The sequence below is a fragment of the Pimephales promelas genome, chromosome 15 (genome assembly GCF_988280905.1).
Source record: "Pimephales promelas chromosome 15, fPimPro1.hap1.1, whole genome shotgun sequence".
Classification (NCBI taxonomy): domain Eukaryota; kingdom Metazoa; phylum Chordata; class Actinopteri; order Cypriniformes; family Leuciscidae; genus Pimephales; species Pimephales promelas.
Genome location: NC_142783.1, coordinates 33655001 through 33673435, shown reverse-complemented (window position 1 = coordinate 33673435; position 18435 = coordinate 33655001). Strand labels below are relative to the sequence as shown.

Genomic DNA, 18435 nt, shown 5'->3' with positions numbered 1-18435 from the left:
ATCATTCTTTGATGGAAAAAACATTAAAAATAACATTTACATGACGGAATTCTTTCTTTCTGTCACTTTTAAACAATTTAATAGTGAAAAAAGCTTCTGAACGGTAGTGTAGTTTTACGGCAGGACCAAAGTGACAAAGTAAAGACGGCAATGTGTTCAATTCACCTCCATCTGCGAGTAACAGAGGTTCTTTCACCTCAGAAAATCATCTCTCTCTTTCGCACCTAAACTAACAACTTGTCTCATCGAGTAAATTAGCACTGCAACTGCAAACAGACTTCAAATTAAACCGGCGCTGGAAGATCAGTGTTCCCTGAACGGCACTCGCGCTTGAAGAGAAGACACTGGGGGCCGAGTGTCCTCCGAGACTAATTCTCATCAGCAGTTTACATTCATTAAGCTCATTCTTTGCAGAGCTCCAAAGGTAATTAACCGTGGCCCTTGTTCCGGCTGGAAGACGCTGCTCGGGATCGGGATCGCCACGTCTCTGTCACTCCGGAGCAAACAGCCTTTGATTTGCACACCGAAATAACACAAACCACCTCGCTGTCTCCAAAGGGGAGTCGAGCGGTTTTTAAAGACTACAATTACCGCACACTGCTGAAATTCTGCAATTGTCTTGTCGAGTTAAACGGAGAATCAAAGAACAGGAACGAGATGAGAATGTAGATTGCATCTGTTGTCACAGTCTTGCATCCTAAGGTGCTTTTCTGGTCACCGAGATTTTTTTTACACAGGATTGCTCAGGCTAGAATACTAGAAGCCATTATGTTAAAGGATTAGTTCACTTTAAAAAAAAAAAAAAAAAAACACTTTTTCTGATAATTTACTTACCCCCATGAAATTAAGGTTTTTGATGAAAACTTAACAGGATTTTTCTCCATATAATGGACTTCAATGGGAACCAAACGGTTCAAGGTCCAAATGAGAGTTTCAGTGCAGCTTCAAAGGGCTTTAAACGACACCAGACGATGAATAAGGGTCTTATATCGAAACGATCGCTCATTTAAAAATAAATTAAAACGTTTAAGTTTTATAAGCACAAAATGAACAAATTTTGATTCGAACAGGAGAGTCACAAACGCGCAACACAGAACAGAGCAAGGCGAGTATTTGTGCTTATAAAACGTCAAATTTGTAATTTATATTTTAAATGAGGGATCGTTTCGCTTGATAAGACCCTTATTCGTCGTCTGGTGTCGTTTAAAGCCCTTTGAAGCTGCACTGAAACTCTCATTTGGACCTTGAACCGTTTGGACCCCATTGAAGTCCATTATATGGAGAAAAATCCTGGAATGTTTTCATCAAAAACCTTAATTTCTTTTGGACTGAAGAAAGAAAGACATGGACATCTTGGATGACATGGTATTGACATGGGGGTAAATTATCAGCGAAAGTTTTTTTTTTTTTTTTTAAGTGAACTACTCCTTTAGGGGTTGAGCAAAAATCAGTCAATATTTTCAATCTCCAATTTGACCAAAAGAAGGTTTTATGTAACTGACTTTAAAAAAAAGTCTGGTTGGTTTACTCGAGAAAGCAAAGTAAAAAATCCTTTAGTGTAATTGTACAAATCCCTTCAGCTAGTGCTACCAAGTCTTTTTATTGTGGAAAAAAAACAGATTTTCAATAAGTAAATATTAGAGTAACTTTTATATCATTAGTAATATTTTTAGATCAACACTTACTGGACTGAAGCAGCTTCGGTTTACATGATTATTCATACATCATTTTATAGTAAAACCATATTTCAAATGTGAGCAAGGTTTATTTGTATCTCTCAATCATCATTCACTGTAAAAAATTTGGAGTAGGATGTACTTGAAAAAACCTTGCTAAACTATCTCACTCAGAAAATGCTAGTAAATTTACAAAGATTTGCCAAGTAAAAACCTAAACATATTTATCAGTAGCTTTAATTAGAAATCTTTAAGTTAAATTTACTTGGAATATGGAATTAAGTAAACTTTACAAAAATTAAGTAATTTTAACTCGGCTTGTAAAAGGTTGATTAATACCGATTTCCTTTGCCTTTGTATTACATTTCACTAAAACAATAATCTTGAATTATTAGTCATTTATAGTATGTGCTTTACTTAGATCATCTAAGTAATTTATATATACATCATGTCAGACATTAAGCCTCATGTGAATGCAAACACCTCAATAGTTGGTAGACAATACACAATGGCGGTAACATTTGATGGGTCGTTTTTGTGTTTGAATGTGTCATTTTGAGCAAAAAATTTACTCGAAATGTCACAAAATGGCAATTTACTAATACTGACAACAAAAATCAATGATGAAACAGTGTAAATACAGCTGGAAACCAGTGAAAAATGAGCCTCATTGATTATTCAAGGTCCAGTGCATGATGGGAATTTTTACTTAATTTTATTGAGTTGATATTACACTTTCATTTATACTCGCTTAAATTAAGTACTGATATGGAATTTACTTAGTTTTTTAAATTCTGGCCTGAACTAACTTTTTCAAGTAAATTACATTGGGTTTTTTCACTAGTATTTACTTCACCAAAAAAATCATTTTTTACAGTGTTGTATTGCATTGCATTGTTCATTTTGGATTATAAAACTAAGCATTTAAATATCATCTTACTTAGACATTATTGGAAGATAGAGTGATGACTGATATTTATATACATTTTATGTTAGTATCTGTTACACTGAAAATAAAGATCTCATTGATTTACATGACAAGCCACTTTTGGTTCATATAAATATCAGCATTCATATTTTTGCTCCGTTTGAGTCTCTGAAAAAATGTCTCACTATATGAGCCTAAAAGCATGATTGATACATATTTACTCATCAAAAAACACATATGCAGAACTGTTTTTTGGCTCCATTTCAAAATACTACATTTAGTTAGATAGTTTATGCCACTGGTCCCAGATAAAGAAAAGAAACATGATGATTTAACAGCCGTTTCAAATATAAAAATAAGAACAATGTCTCCAGCGTTTACTGGCAATCGAACGACGGGACACAATGTAATCCTGCCACCGCAGACCATTCCCGCCTTTACAACCCAAATCTACAATCAATACTATGCAAATATCAGCGTCTCGTGTGTCTGGCGTGGGCGTTGGACTGTCCACTGCCTGTCTTTGAGATTACACTGAGAAAATAGAGTCGTAATCTGTGTGACAGCGGTGTGTCGTGGCAGAACCGCGAGCTAAAGAGCCTCATGATCATCCTCATCTATCGCCGTCACTGGCTGATCAATCTCCTGTCATACACTGCCCTGATCTCCAGTTCGCCCGTGGAGCCTTGCGCCCGCACAGATATAAATAAACCGGCGCGACTCGGGAGTTATTGTTGCTATGGTAATGAAAAGTGGAGAACCGTATGGAGGTTTTGTTTTCTTTCCATAGATATAAGAAAACTCAAAGGCTCTGCTCAAAAAACAAGTGCACTTTCTTGCTACATTGGAAATCGAAAAATCGACTCTGGAACCAATATGTCCAGGTTAGATCCAAATAAAATACACAACTGTTTTTGAACAAAGCCAAATTTTTAGGTAATGTATCCTACTCGTACTGTATGTTGCCTTGTGGATTTATTTTAAAAAGTCGTGGGGATTGAAGGCAGGCAAACAACCCACATTTTCATCTTTGTGGATGAGGCGGGCAACGAGAATGTGATTGGGAAGAGAGCCACATCACAATGTGCGCAGTGATGGACTACTGTTACACAAACCACTAATTGGGTCATACAGTGGTGTGAATAAGTTTGGACACCCATACTAAAGTTGCCTAAAAAGAGGAATAAAAAATCATCTTTTGGATATTGATCTTAATGCTTAATTAGAAAAATGAGGAAAACTCCAACCTTTAAGGACACCAATTTTCTTTGTGAATGAATAATGTATCATAAATAAATAAATGTTTTTCCTTAAAATACAGGGTGCATAAGTCAGGACACCCCTATGTTAAATTCCCATAGAGTCAGGCAAGATTTTTATTTTTAAAAGCCAGTTATTTCATGGATCCAGGATAATATGCATCCCTGATTTCGGTATATCTAAATATGTTCAGTAAAAGGTAAAACTTCCGAAATCTCCGTATAAATATTGAGTGACGTCACACGCAAGCGATCACTTCCGGCGTAACATTGAACTGATTCAGTTCGGTTCAGTTGGACATTGAACAACTGATTCAGATCACTGTGATTACACGAGGTGATTACACGTCCCTCCTGGACGCAATGAATGCTGGATCCCTGGACATATCAGTTTGGAACGAGGTGACGGCGACTGCAGGATGAAATTAGTCTCACACGCACCTTTTTGAATCATTCCTGGGTTGGGCTCGAACTTCTCCATGAGCATCTGTGTTTGCTCCGGCTTCAGCGGCGGGTACAGGATCTCGTTCAGACGAGGGTCTCGCTGCTTGTTGTTAATGAATTCAGTCAGCTCGTCCATGGTGAGAAAGTTTCTGCTCTTCGCGCCACTGGACAGAGACGGTGAGAGATGTGTGTGAGAGAGCGTGACACACAGAAGAAGAGTGTATCATCATAACAATAAGATGAGCAGAAACATCCCAGTGTGTGAATTACACAATGACTTTCAGGAAGGTTGTTTTTGTTATTAACGTCTCGCTTATGATCAATGCCAATCATCTTTCATTATGATTTTAATTGTAAAATGCGCTCATGCACTCGTCTCATACAAATCATTCCAACATGACTTGAAGGCATCATTAGATATAGATAATACATAAAAAATAAAGATAAAAATGTTAAATAAAGAAAATAAATGTATAAATATTTATTAAAAAACAGATCAAAATTAGGGCTGTGAAACGATTAATCGCGATTAATTGCATTCAAAATAAAAGTTTGTGTTTACGTAATATATATGTGTGTAGTGTGTATAATTATTTTGTATATATAAATACACACACATGCATGTATATTTTTAAGAAAAATGTGTTCTCAATATATCAAATATTTATATATAATATTAATAATGTATAAATATATATAAAGTATATACAATTCTTAAATATATACATGCATGTTGTGTGTATTTATATATACAAAATAATTATACACACATATATTACGTAAACGCACTCTTTTATTTTGGATGCGATTAATCGTTTCACAGCCCTAATCGATAGATAAAACACTTAAGCATAAGATAAAAATAGAAAAATAAAAATAAATAAACAAACAAATAAATTGTTAAAAACAGAAAAATCATACATAAAAACTGTGTATAAAAATAACTAAACAAATAAATAAAAAGAAAAAGCGACGTAAATAAAATAATATAGATAAATATAAATATTTATATAAATATAAATATAAATAAATAAAAACAGTTTAATAAATAAATAAATCAAAACATAAAACATAAATAAATAAACTGATAAAAATAGAAAGACAGATAAATTGATAAAATGCCTAAACAAATAAAATAAATTTGAAAAAAATATAAAAACAGATAAATAAATAAAGAAACAGATTAAATAGATAAAAACAGAAAAGACGACAAATAAAAACAAATGTATGAATGAATAAATATTTTTGTCATATTTTTGTATTTTAAAGCTTCAGCTGATATCAGCTTCATAAGGACTTACAGATCAGCAAATATCTGGTTGATCTCAGATCGCGGGCAGAGATGATTGATGAACATTTTGTAGATGTCAGGGGTCAAATCCTCCAACGGGATGGAGTCATTCTGCAGAGACAATCAACTAATGAAATACATATTCAAATATTTATTCCACAACATCCATTTAGTCCCGACAGTCTTGAGTCGAAACAATCAATCACCAAAAATAGAGGAGCCGAGCCTCTCTCATATTAATAAAAACAGACATAGCCTGCTTAAGCTGGCCTCCATATTCAATCCTAAGAGAAGCGTCAAGTCCGAATCAATCGGTTGTTACGACAAACCCAATAACGGACATCAGTCAATGTCATCCACACGCTGTTAGAGATTCATCTCCCGCAGGGAACATTGGAAACTGAGTCTGGACGGCCATGCCAGCGCCCGAGGCTGACGAATGCTTTGTTGGTCAAAATATAAAGTAGCAAACAAAAAAAGAGAAAGCATGAAGTGAGTCAGAGGAGGAGGGCAGCGAGAGTTAACCCGCGGTGATTTCTCATTAGCTGTACACTTTTCCCCTCGCGAGTCTCCCGAGGCCTTTTAACATTATGGATTTGAAAAATCTCCCTGTGTCCGCCGCTCAACCTTTATGTTTGCCGTAAAACGATAAGGCAAACAAATAGACTCAAATGAAAAGGTGAGATGTCATTTGTCAGGCTAGCGTGGGGTTTTGGTAAAGCTCTCTGCCAGCGGGATTCTGGAGCGATTAACCCAACATATGCTCACCCGGCCGGACGGAAGATTACAGCTCTCCAGTGCCGTCTCCACACGCTTCCGGTCAGCGGAGAAGATGCGGAAAATGCTGCAGAGCGAGAGGGAAACGTTAGGATGATTAGATGTGTCGTGCTCTGGGTTATCAGGTGAAAACGGCTGGTGTCTTACTTCTTCACGGGGACACGACCCTCTTGATTGGGCTGCAGCTTGAGTCTCGTGAAGCTGCCGATAAACAAAACAATTTCATAGAGAAGTTACAGGAGTCATTCTCTGCGAACAGCGCCAGTGTTTAGACTTTTGTCTCCATACAGTAACTTACTGCTGATGAACAGGGCACTTAACTAATGTAGTGTACACGTTTCTCACCAGAATGACAGATATAAGTTAAAGATCCCCTTCATCGATGGATGGATGGAGGGATGGAGGGATATATAGAGAGAGATGAATGGATAAAGGGAGGGGATGGATGGATAGATAGATAGATAGATAGAGAGAGGGATAGATGGATGGATAAAGGGGGGGATGGATGGATGGATGAATGGATAGATGGATGAATAAAGGGAGGGGATGGATGAATTGAGGGATGGATGAAGGGAGGGGATGGATGATGGGTGGATGGAGCGAGGGATGGATGAAGGGGGGGATGGATGAAGGGGGTAGATGGATGGATGGATGGAGAGATGGAAGGATAGATAGAGGGATGAATAGATGGATGGATGGATGGATGAATGGAGAGATGGATGAATAGATAGAGGGAGGGATAGATGGATGGATAAAGGAAGGCGATGGATGAAGGGAGGGGATGGATGGAGAGATGGATGGATAGAATGGATGGATGGGTGGATGGATAGAATGAATGGGTGGATGGATGGAGAGATGGAAGGATAGATAGAGGGATGAATAGATGGATGGATGGATGAATGGAGAGATGGATGAATAGATAGAGGGAGGGATAGATCGATGGATAAAGGGAGGCGATGGATGAATTGAGGCATGGATGAAGGAAGGGGATGGATGGATGGATGGATGGAGAGATGGATGGATAGAATGGATGGATGGATGGATGGATGGAGAGATGGATGGATGGAGAGATGGATGGATGGATTGATGAAGGGAGGGGATGGATGGATGGATGGATGGATGGATGGAGAGATAGATGGATAGGATGGATGGATGGATGGATGGATGCATGGATGGACGGATGGAGAGATGCATGGAGAGATGGAAGGATAGATAGAGGGATGAATAGATTGATGGATGGATGAATGGAGAGATGGATGAATAGATAGAGGGAGGGATAGATAGATGGATAAAGGGAGGCGATGGATGAATTGAGGGATGGGTGAAGGGAGGGGATGGATGGATGGATGGAGAGATGGATGGATAGAATGGATGGATGGATGGATGGGTGGATGGATGGATGGATGGATGGAGAGATAGATGGATAGAATGGATGGATGGATGGATGGACTGATGGAGAGATGGATGGATGGATTGATGAAGGGAGGGGATGGATGGATGGAGGGATGGATAGAATGGATGGATGGATGGATGGATGGATGGATGGACGGATGGAGAGATGGATGGAGAGATGGATGGATGGATTGATGAAGGGAGGGGATGGATGGATGGATTGAGGGATGGATGGATAGAATGGATGGATGGATGGATGGATGGATGGATGGATGGATGGAGGGATGGATGGATGGATAGAATGGATGGATGGATGGATGGATGGATGGATGGATGGATGGATGGATGGATGGATGGATGGAGGGATGGATGGATGGATGGATGGGTGGATGGATGGGTGGATGGGTGGGTGGATGGATGGGTGGATGGATGGATGGATGGATGGAGAGATAGATGGATAGAATGGATGGATGGATGGAGAGATGGATGGATGGATGGATGGATGGATGGATGGATGGATGGATGGATGGATGGATGGATGGATGGATGAATAGAATGGATGGATGGATGGAGAGATGGATGGATGGATGGATGGATGGATGGATGGATGGATGGATGGATGGAGGGATGGATGGATGGAATGGATGGATGGATGGATGGATGGATGGATGGATGGAGGGATGGATGGATGGATGGATGGATGGATGGATGGATGGATGGATGGATGGATGGATGGATGGAGAGATAGATGGATAGAATGGATGGATGGATGGAGAGATGGATGGATGGATGGATGGATGGATGGATGGATGGATGGGTGGATGGATGGATGGATGGATGGATGGATGGATGGATGGATGGATGGATGGATGGATGGATAGAATGGATGGATGGATGGAGAGATGGAGAGATGGATGGATGAAGGGAGGGGATGGATGCATAATAAATAGACATTAAGATAAAAGATAAGATAAACAAACAAATACATAAAAAATAGTTAAATAGATAAAATATAAATAAATAAAGATCAAATATAAAAATAAAAGTATAAAGAAATAAATACATGTATTACAAATACATAGTTTTTCGATAACACTACAGTACAATAAGGTCTAACTTATGAACATTATGTAATGTATTAACTAACATGAACTAATGAGCATTACGTGTGTCACAATATTTATTAATCTTTGTTAACGTTAGTTAATTAAAATAGTCATGTATCGTTTGTCCAAATTAGTTCACATAAAATTCAACTTTTGACTTTAATAATGCATTAGTCAATTTTAAAATTAATATTCAGATTATTAAGCGCATTTCATTATTAGTTCATGTTAACTATACATTTGAATTGCTAATGTGTTTAAAGGAGACATGACGAGCTTCTGGAAAGATCTGCAGGTACTCACGCTTTCTCCAGACAGGACTCTCTGCCCATGTTCTGAGCCAGCAGGTTCGACGCCAGACTGAACAGCTCATCTGCCCACTCCTTCATCAGTGACAAAGCAGAAACAAAACACAGATTTTCATTCAAATCCATTCAGGTCAAGTATCCTGAGTCCTGACTGAAATAAACACTGCACAAAATATCTCACTGACAGAAATATCAATCATACTATCAGGGCTTGATGTTAACTTTAATGCTCGTCAGCCACTGTGGCTTTCCCGAGTCAACTCGTTCATTTCGTTCGTTGAATGAACCAAATGACACGATAAAAGATTCGTTCATTTTGATGAACGAGTTCGAACAGGAGTCACGAACGCGCATCACAGAACAGAGCAAGGCGAGCATTTGAGCTTATAAAACTTAAACTTTGTTATTTATTTATTAAATGAGTGATCGTTTCGCTTGATAAGACCCTCGTCTGGAATCGTTTAAAGCCCTTTGAACAGTTTGCAGTTTGCACTGAAACTCTCATTTGGACCCCATTGAAGTCCATTATATGGAGACAAATCCTGGAATGTTTTCATCAAAAACCTTAATTTCTTTTCGACTGAAGAAAGAAAGACGTGGACATCTCGGATGACATGGGGGCGAGTAAATTATCAGCAAAAGTGTTTTTTAAAGTGAACTACTCCTTTAATATCAAGCACTTTTTGGATCAAATGTTCTGATGCGGATGCAAACACCTTGGCGACGTCTTCTTGGAAGGCCATGAAGTTCAGGTACTGGATATTGACCATGTCGGGTCCCGTCACCACCGTTAGCATCCGGTTCTCTATCCGTCCCACCAGATTCCCAACATCCAGGAGCTCCCGGAGCTTTGCTTCCTGAGGGAAAACAATAATGAAGCCTCGCTGCCATAAAGCATCTCAAATAAGCCAGTAAGCCTCTTTACGGCTGATCTCGCCCACAACCGTTTCCCACGAGCGCTTCATCCGTCCGATAAAAACTGCTGAACACCTGCTGATGAGGGGAAAACACTCCACATGTGTCACTTCAGGATACAAACACTTTAACATTTAAAAACCGGAACTGAAAAATGGCATTTATAAGTTAAAGCTGGATTCAGTTTGGATCTAGACATTGTGATGATTCATGAGACAAAATAATGGATGATGAAAATATGACAAAATGACAAAATATTATCCTTATATTGTAATATTATGTTTATATTGTAATCATTATGAGCCTGTTCACACCAAGGATGATAGCTATAAATATTATAGTTCAAGAGTTCACACCACAACTATAAAGATAAAAGCACAGAGTATCACTTTCAGAATGATTTTTTTTCCAGCTGATGAACGATAAAAACACTGACAGCCAATCAGAATCTGCTTTGAAGAACTGGAGCATTTAAAGTGGCAGACGACAAAACTGCACTTGTAATAAACAGAAGCATATCATCTGGAGGCTAATATAGTTATGGTTCTTGGTTTGAACATGTGTCTGCTTAACTCAATACATTACTTTAATATATAAAGTGTTGAAGTTGACATTGACACACTTTTCTCTGGTTGATAACAGAATGAAAGCTTGTTCTAAATCATGAAATTCTCATGATTTAGATTTTTTTTTCTCCCTTTGCTATTTTGCTTTTATATCTCATAATTCTTGTTTTTTTGTTTGTTTGTTTTTTGACATACAATATATATATTTCTTAAGTAATTGTCACGTTTTACCTCACAATTCTCAAAAGTCAAAATTGCGAGTTATAAACTCAAAATTAAGAGGTACAGTATAAACTTTTTACTCACAAATATGAGTTTAAATGTCAAAAAAATCAAGCTTTTTTTACTCGTAATTCTGGGAAAGTCAAAAATTGCGAGATATACACTCGCAAAAACGTTATATCTCGCAATTTTCTTCGATCTTCTAAACAGCCGAAACAAACTTTGTTGCTTTATTTCCCCGTTATCACTGTGAAGCTGATTTGAAACAATCTGCATTGTAAAAAGCACTATATAAATAAAAGTGACTTGACTTGTATCTCGCAATAATTGTGAGGAAAAAAATCTGCTTTGAGAGAAAAATGTCAGAATTGCGAGCTAAAATTACACTTTAAACAATGCTGGGTTGTTTGAATCCAAATTTGGGTCAAATATGGACAAACCCAAATGTTGGGTTAAAAATGTAATTTCAAATTTTTTACCCAACTTCAACTTTCACTTTCAACTGTACATTTTTTAATTACATTTTTAACCCAACATTTGGGTTTGTCTATATTTGACAAGAGCTAGACCGATTAATCTGACGATTTTGGGCATTTTTTAACATAATCGGCATTATGCCGATGCCAATATCCAAGTATATCATTTCTTTTACATTATTATCATTTCTTTTACATTTTATCTTTCAAATAGAGGTTAAAAACCAAGCAAATATCGGCTAAAATAAATCGGCAGCAATACTCGGCCGACCCGGATTTATCGGTCAACCTCTAGACTATATTTGACCGAAATTTGGGTTCAAACAACCCAGCATTTTTAGAGTGCACCAAGGACGATGACTTTAACTTTCCTTATAATGTATTGTATTATAGCAATATTACTGCCATTTGGACATTATTAACACACTTTTCTCTGGCTGATAACAGATTTTTTTTGTTGACATACAATATATATATTTCTTTTAAAAGTAATTGTGACGTTTTATCTCACAATTCTCAAAAGTCAAAATTGCGAGCTATAAGCTCAGAATTAAGAGGTACAGTATAAACTCTGAATTTTTTACACACAATTATGAGTTTAAATCTCAATAAATCATACTTTTTTTTACTCGCAGTTCTGGGAAAGGCAAACATTGCAAGATATAAATGTTATATCTTGCAATTTTCTTCAATCTTCTATAGGGTGCAATTATACTCTAAACAATGCTGGGTTGTTTGAACCCAAATGTGGGTCAAAAAACCCAAAAGTTGGGTTAAAAATGTCATTTAAAATTAACCCAACTTCAACTTTCACTTTCAACTGTACATTTATAAATTACATTTTTAACCCAACATTTGGGTTTGTCCATATTTGACCCAAATTTGGGTTCAAACAACCCAGCATTTTTTTTGGAGTGTACATTTTCTAGTTTTTTATTCCGTGGCAAAAACAAAAGTGCACACGATACTCCCCAAATTGCGCCAATGAAAAACAAGCATTTTACTCTAAAAATGCTGGGTTGTTTTAACCCAACTTTGGGTCAAATATGGACAAACCCAAGCGTTGAGTTAAAAATGTAATTAAAAAATGTAACCCAATGGCTGGGTTTGTCCATATTTGACCCAAAGTTGGGTTAAAACAACCCAGCATTGGAACAATATGTATATTACGCAAATAAACGTGATGAAATGCATATGCTCCTATAAATCTGAAATGTAAAAATAAAACTGGTTGCTTTGCCTGCAGATCAGATGCTCGGTTCCTGTCGAAGTGGGCGTTTGTTGGCAAGAGTGAGCTGCAATGTGATGCCAGAAAAGCCTGTGCGTCTGTAGCTCTGAATGATGCCTTGAGTGTTGCTCAGGTAGGGAGCCTGACTCTTTCATCTGAAGCGCCGTCCAACAAGTGTGTTTCTGCGCGCGCACATGCAGCTGTGCAACAGGTGTGTGTGTGTGTGTGTGTGTCCTCTCAGCTGTCAGTAATTACAGTGACTCTCCAATCAAGCGCTGATGAGCGAGTGCCATCCGTGCCACAGCAAATACACAAATATAACCCAGCATAGAAGACACTCACTGCCAAATATGTGTGTGTGTGTGTGTGTGAGGATGAGGAACTGTGCACAGCAAATCCCACGAGCACTTCCCCGAGAACAAATGGAAAAAGACACCCGACGGTTTTCCATCAAGAAAAATCTAATGTTACATCAATTTCGTCTGTGACTCACACAAAACAATAAACCCACAATAACACACCCCGGAGGAAACCCAAGCCATTAAAGAGTCTGGTAATTTCAAAGATGGTTCAATGAGTAATATTACATTCTGAATTGTCTACTTGCCACTTGAGGGAGCGAATGATTGAACGGCGCCACCAATCTCTCGCTCCAAACCAGCATTTAAATGCATTGCCAAATCATGCTCGTAAATATTTCATTCAGTCGCATTCAATCGAAACGATGTGCAAACACTGAATAGACTTTCGCAGAGTATATCAAAGAATCGGACTTAAAGGGACAGTTCGCCTAAAAATGGAAATTCGGTCAGAATTTACACACTCTCAAGTTGTTTCAAACATGTATGAGTTTCTTTCCTCTGTTTAACACAAAAGAAGATATTCTGAAGAATGTTAGTAACCAGACGGATATTTTAAGCAAGCATCAAGAGTGAAGCATAAGTAACTTTGTGGGCTGTTGCTATTTAACCGGCGGGATAAATGACTCTTGCGCTCGACGCAAGTTTAAAAGAGGTTGGCCTGAAATAGCTTCATTATTCATAGGTGTGGTTTGGGCGTAACGGGAAACCAACCAATCAGAGCGTCATATCACATTCCCTTTAAGAGCATGATGAACGAAGTGCGCTTGTTCCATGGCGCAATAGTATTATAAGGCCGTGTGTCCACCAAAGCGTTTTTATCCAGCTGAAAACGCTCGCTCTGGGCGCTTGAGAGCGTTTTGGCAGCGCAGCGTTTTTTTCCGTTGAGACGTTTCGTTGCTATGATACAGAATATCCGCAGCAGTTTGAATGTTGACAGTTGGTCGGTGTGGTATTAGTCCCGCCCCTCCTCCACTGTGATTGGACGACTGGGTAAAAAGTGACAGTGATGAGCGCTGCGTTTTATATCAACTCCCAGCGACCAGTAAAGACGCTAGGCGCTCGACGCTTCAGCGTGAAAAAACCTCCGTACGCTCATTGCGTTTAAAAAAACGCGGCGCTCCCTTTGAAAACAATTGAAAACGGCAGGCGTGTAGAAAAACGCTTTGGTGGACACACGCTTCAGAATCTGTTCACAGCCGAGGACATCCGTAAAAGAAAGAGAAGTGACAAACCCACCCAAATTAGCTTTGGTTAAACGTGCATATGAAAATTTACGTAAATGTGTAAGGTTTATGCCTATTTTTCCCATCGCCATGGACACAACAATGATTTCTCTTGTGTTTTAATATTTTTCCTTTTACTTAAAGGAGAACTCCAGTGAACAATGAACCTTTGGTCTAATAAAACATCGGTACCTAGTCAACCGTTCTCTGAGATTTGTTTTCATGATAATCGAATGCAAAGAGTTTTATCTCTAAAAACTGTTTAGCGTATAATGCTAGTAATGGGGGCATTGACTAAGTAAAAAGAACTCGCTAGTTTACACCACTAACAAGGCTCAAAATAGCCCCACACTAACACAGTAACATACTGAGGGTCCATACATGCAAAACGAAGCATTGAGAACTTTGTAAGTGTACAGACCGTTTAATAAGAAGATACTTTATGAAGACAGTTCACTTCGTGTATACAGACAGGAGCCATCTTAAAAAATAGTCTCGATAAGTCAAACCACGAACGTCGTGCTGAGTGATCTGAACTGTATGAAGTTGAGCGAACTTTTGAACTGTATGAACGGTGTTCAGGGATCGACTTATCGAGACTATTTTTTAAGATGGCTCCTGTCTGTATACACGAAGTGAACTGTCTTCATAAAGTATCTTCTTATTAAACGGTCTGTACACTTACAAAGTTCTCAATGCTTCGTTTTGCATGTATGGACCCTCAGTATGTTCCTGTGTTAGTGTGGGGCTATTTTGAGCCTTGTTAGTGGTGTAAACTAGCGATTTCTTTTTACTTATTATATGCCCCCATTACTACCATTATACGCTAAACAGTTTTTAGAGATAAAACTTTTTGCATTCGATTATCATGAAAACAAATCTCAGAGAACGGTTGACTAGGTACCGATGTTTTATTAGACCAAAGGTTCATTGTTCGCCGGAGTTCTCCTTTAAGTAAAAGGAATCTGTGTAGATGAGAGACTCATTTACAGTGTATCCGCGTTATCTGCTCTGAGACGCGCATGAACTGCCGTCAAGCTGAAACACGCAGCGCGCATATTTATTTCTTTATCACAGTCTATACGATTTGATAATCACACTAAGTCATAAAGCAATTCCAGTTTTATTTCAATGAGTCGTGCAGCAACATCACACCAACCTATCATTGTAGTGCCGACTTTTGCACGCGAATATTTTTTAACAACACAATTTGAATACAATACTTTTCTGTACATGTTCTAATAAAGCTTTCCCGTGCCTGCAGTGAGAACCTGATATCCTGAAAAGTGAAGCCAAAACATTTTGATCGCCCCCTGGTGGCCGGCAGCAGTACAGCTCATAAACCACGGCCTGTCCGTCACGTCCAAAATCAAATTACACTTTATGTCAATTTGGGGCGTTTTTTCAATAAGTTTGATTTTAGTAAGTTATTTAATGCTATAAAAGATCGTCAATGACCGTTTCTAGGACATTTTGGCTTCGTTTTTCACCAAGAGAAGGAAGTGGATTAGTCCATCATTATTACAGTCTATGGAAGAGAGACAACTCTTGGCTTTGTTTCAGACAGGATCTTCCTGTAATGACTCATGATTGGGTTCGGGCCCCGGGGCCCTTATACGGCCAGACTACGGTTACACTTTTATTTAAAGCAGTTTCCTCCGACAGCATGACAGACGACACAGGTTCATTAGTGAAAGACTCTGTGTACTGCAGACATGGGCTCTGAATAGCACATGAATAATACATGCAGTTATTGAATATCAAATTGACTCTTTAAAAGGGGAGTTCTGTATCAACTGGACAGATGTGGGAGAGATTGGCTCTAAAAAAAGATCGAGTCTGTAAATAGCATTTTCATTTTCTGTATTCTTTTGCATTTAGCGTGAACATTTTTGATTTAGTGCATGCGCGATGCCATGTTGATGTTCTTGCCATGCATTTCGACACGTCAAGCTCATGAACACGGGCATTATTATCTCTGTAGTCTCTCTCACGTCACGTGTGCATTTTTCATGCAAATCTGCGTTTTATATTCTCTGCAGGACGCCTGGGCGGAATGAAAGGTCCTGTTGAGAGGAAAATAAATTGGATTTAGATTTATCTGCACACCTGCATATATTACAGCACTCCAGCACACTGACACATACAGACGTGCAGACGCTCTTTTGTAATGAGAGACCTCTACATTTTCTATTTGTCTGATGGAATCCAGCGCTGCCTGAAATAAAACAATTCATCGGTGATCATCGCGGTGAAAAATCAAGAGCGAGTTAATTGTTTTCTGCAGCATAATCATAAACCCACTGACAATCGCAACCCTTGATGCTCTTTAAAAGATTAATATGAAAATAAGTGGTGCTTGGCCCTGCTGAGCTCATTATCATGGTTTTACGGTTGCTAGGTGGTTGCTAAGTACTTTTTGGATGGTTGCTAGGGTGTTGTTATGATGATCTGGGGGGTTGTTAGGTGGTTACTTCCTAGCAGCCAAATCCGAAAGAGTGTTTTCCCATCTGTTCAGTGCAAGTGGGATTTTATTGTCTGCTAATTAGGGCTGCATGATCGATCACAATTAAACTGAAATTGCAATATGGCTTAGTACCATTACCAAATCACAAAGGCTGGGATTTAATAAATATATGCGCTGTGTTTTTCAGTAGGGGGCGCTATTACGCATCTTCTGAATCACTTGAACAAAACACAGGTGAAGATGCAGAAACAAGTGGTATAAGCATTGCTTATGCAAAAATTAGTCTGACATAAACGTGATTTTCTCAGCTTTTTGTTTAAAATGTTGCTTTTTTATGAAACTTACCCACATTTAAAATGCTTGAATAAAATGATTAAATTAGCGATTCATTAAAGCAGAGGGTCTGTTTTTCTTTTAATATTGCGTGTTCAGATATTCATACAACAAAATATTCTGGGGGCCATGAAATTATTGTGAAAATTATCAAAAATGTTGGTGGCAAATTATTAAGTTAATGCTGTTATTTTCCTGTTTATTAATGTCAAGTTGCTTTGAACAATCTGTATTGTATTGCATAGAATATACAACTTGATTTAATAACAATAATATAATTATTATTATTTTGATTTAGTCAAATTGATTTTTTTATCACAACATTTTGGGCCAAATGTTTACAATAACAGCACAAAAATGCATTTTAAATCACAATTTTTATCAGGAAAATAATTTATTTATATTTTTTACAGTTAAATTTTACAACAGTAATATTTGAAGACTTGCAAAAACCTCTACGTTTCTATTAAATGAGCAGTTTTTTTTTTTTTATCAGGCTCATATGTTTAGGTTTACTAATTTCACTTCAATGGCAATGAAAAGATTATTAGTGAATTACTGAATGCATTATTTAAAAAAATCTCAACACAAGAGTAAAATTACCAACATAAAAATGCTCATATAAAAGAAAAAAAACGTAAGATGGACTTCTACATCTGAAATCGTATAAAAATATTAGGGCAGTCAAATGATTAATCGCGATTAATCGCATCCAAAATAAAAGTTTGTGTTTACATAATATAAGTGTATAATTATTTTCTATATATATATACACACAAATGCATGTATATTTAAGAAAAGAAATATTATTTACATATAAAATATATCATATAAATTAGGCATATATATAAATTTATATACAGTATATACATGAAAATATTTCTTAAATATATACAAGCATGTGTGTATTTATATATATAAAATAATTATACACAGTGCACCCACACTGTAAAAATGAATATGCTTTATCTATTCAGTAAAATTGTGGCAACAGATTACAAGCAATATTATCAATTAAATTGAACAAATTAGAATTGAGTAATAGTTAATCAAATTAACATTCTAATTAATTCTAATTTGTACAATTTAATTAATAATATTGCTTGTTGCCACAATTATATTGATTAGATAAAGCATATAATTTTTTTTCAGTGCACATATGTAAACACAAACTTTTAATTTGGATGCGATTAATCGCGATTAATCGTTTGACAGCCCTAAAAACTATATAATAATATTTACTATTATTTTAATTTTAGGGGCAAAAAGCATTTTAAACCAGCCCGACTGAAATCCTAAGGTTTGTTCTGAATAGTAACAGTGATGCTTTTCCCAAGCAAACGCCATTAACAGTGGATCCAGACACACAGTCCACCTACACCTGATAATCAAGGACGCCCCTGTAGTCTATCTCCCTTTAGACCAGGAAAGAATGCCCTTAAAAACATGCATATGCATTATA

At 37.4% G+C, this 18435-nt stretch overlaps 1 protein-coding gene across 1 annotated transcript in view; it reads right to left on the bottom strand.

Annotated features, from left to right (window-relative positions):
* The window catches only part of plcb1 (phospholipase C beta 1), a 77514-nt gene that overhangs the window by 38220 nt on the left and 20859 nt on the right, over positions 1-18435 (bottom strand). Inside the window, exons 4-9 of the mRNA XM_089120581.1 lie at positions 9898-10038; positions 9177-9256; positions 6523-6576; positions 6367-6442; positions 5609-5709; positions 4305-4471 (exon numbers count right to left, since the gene is read on the bottom strand). Coding sequence (XP_088976707.1) covers positions 4305-4471; positions 5609-5709; positions 6367-6442; positions 6523-6576; positions 9177-9256; positions 9898-10038 — 619 coding nt within the window. The remainder of the gene's footprint in view (positions 1-4304; positions 4472-5608; positions 5710-6366; positions 6443-6522; positions 6577-9176; positions 9257-9897; positions 10039-18435) is intronic.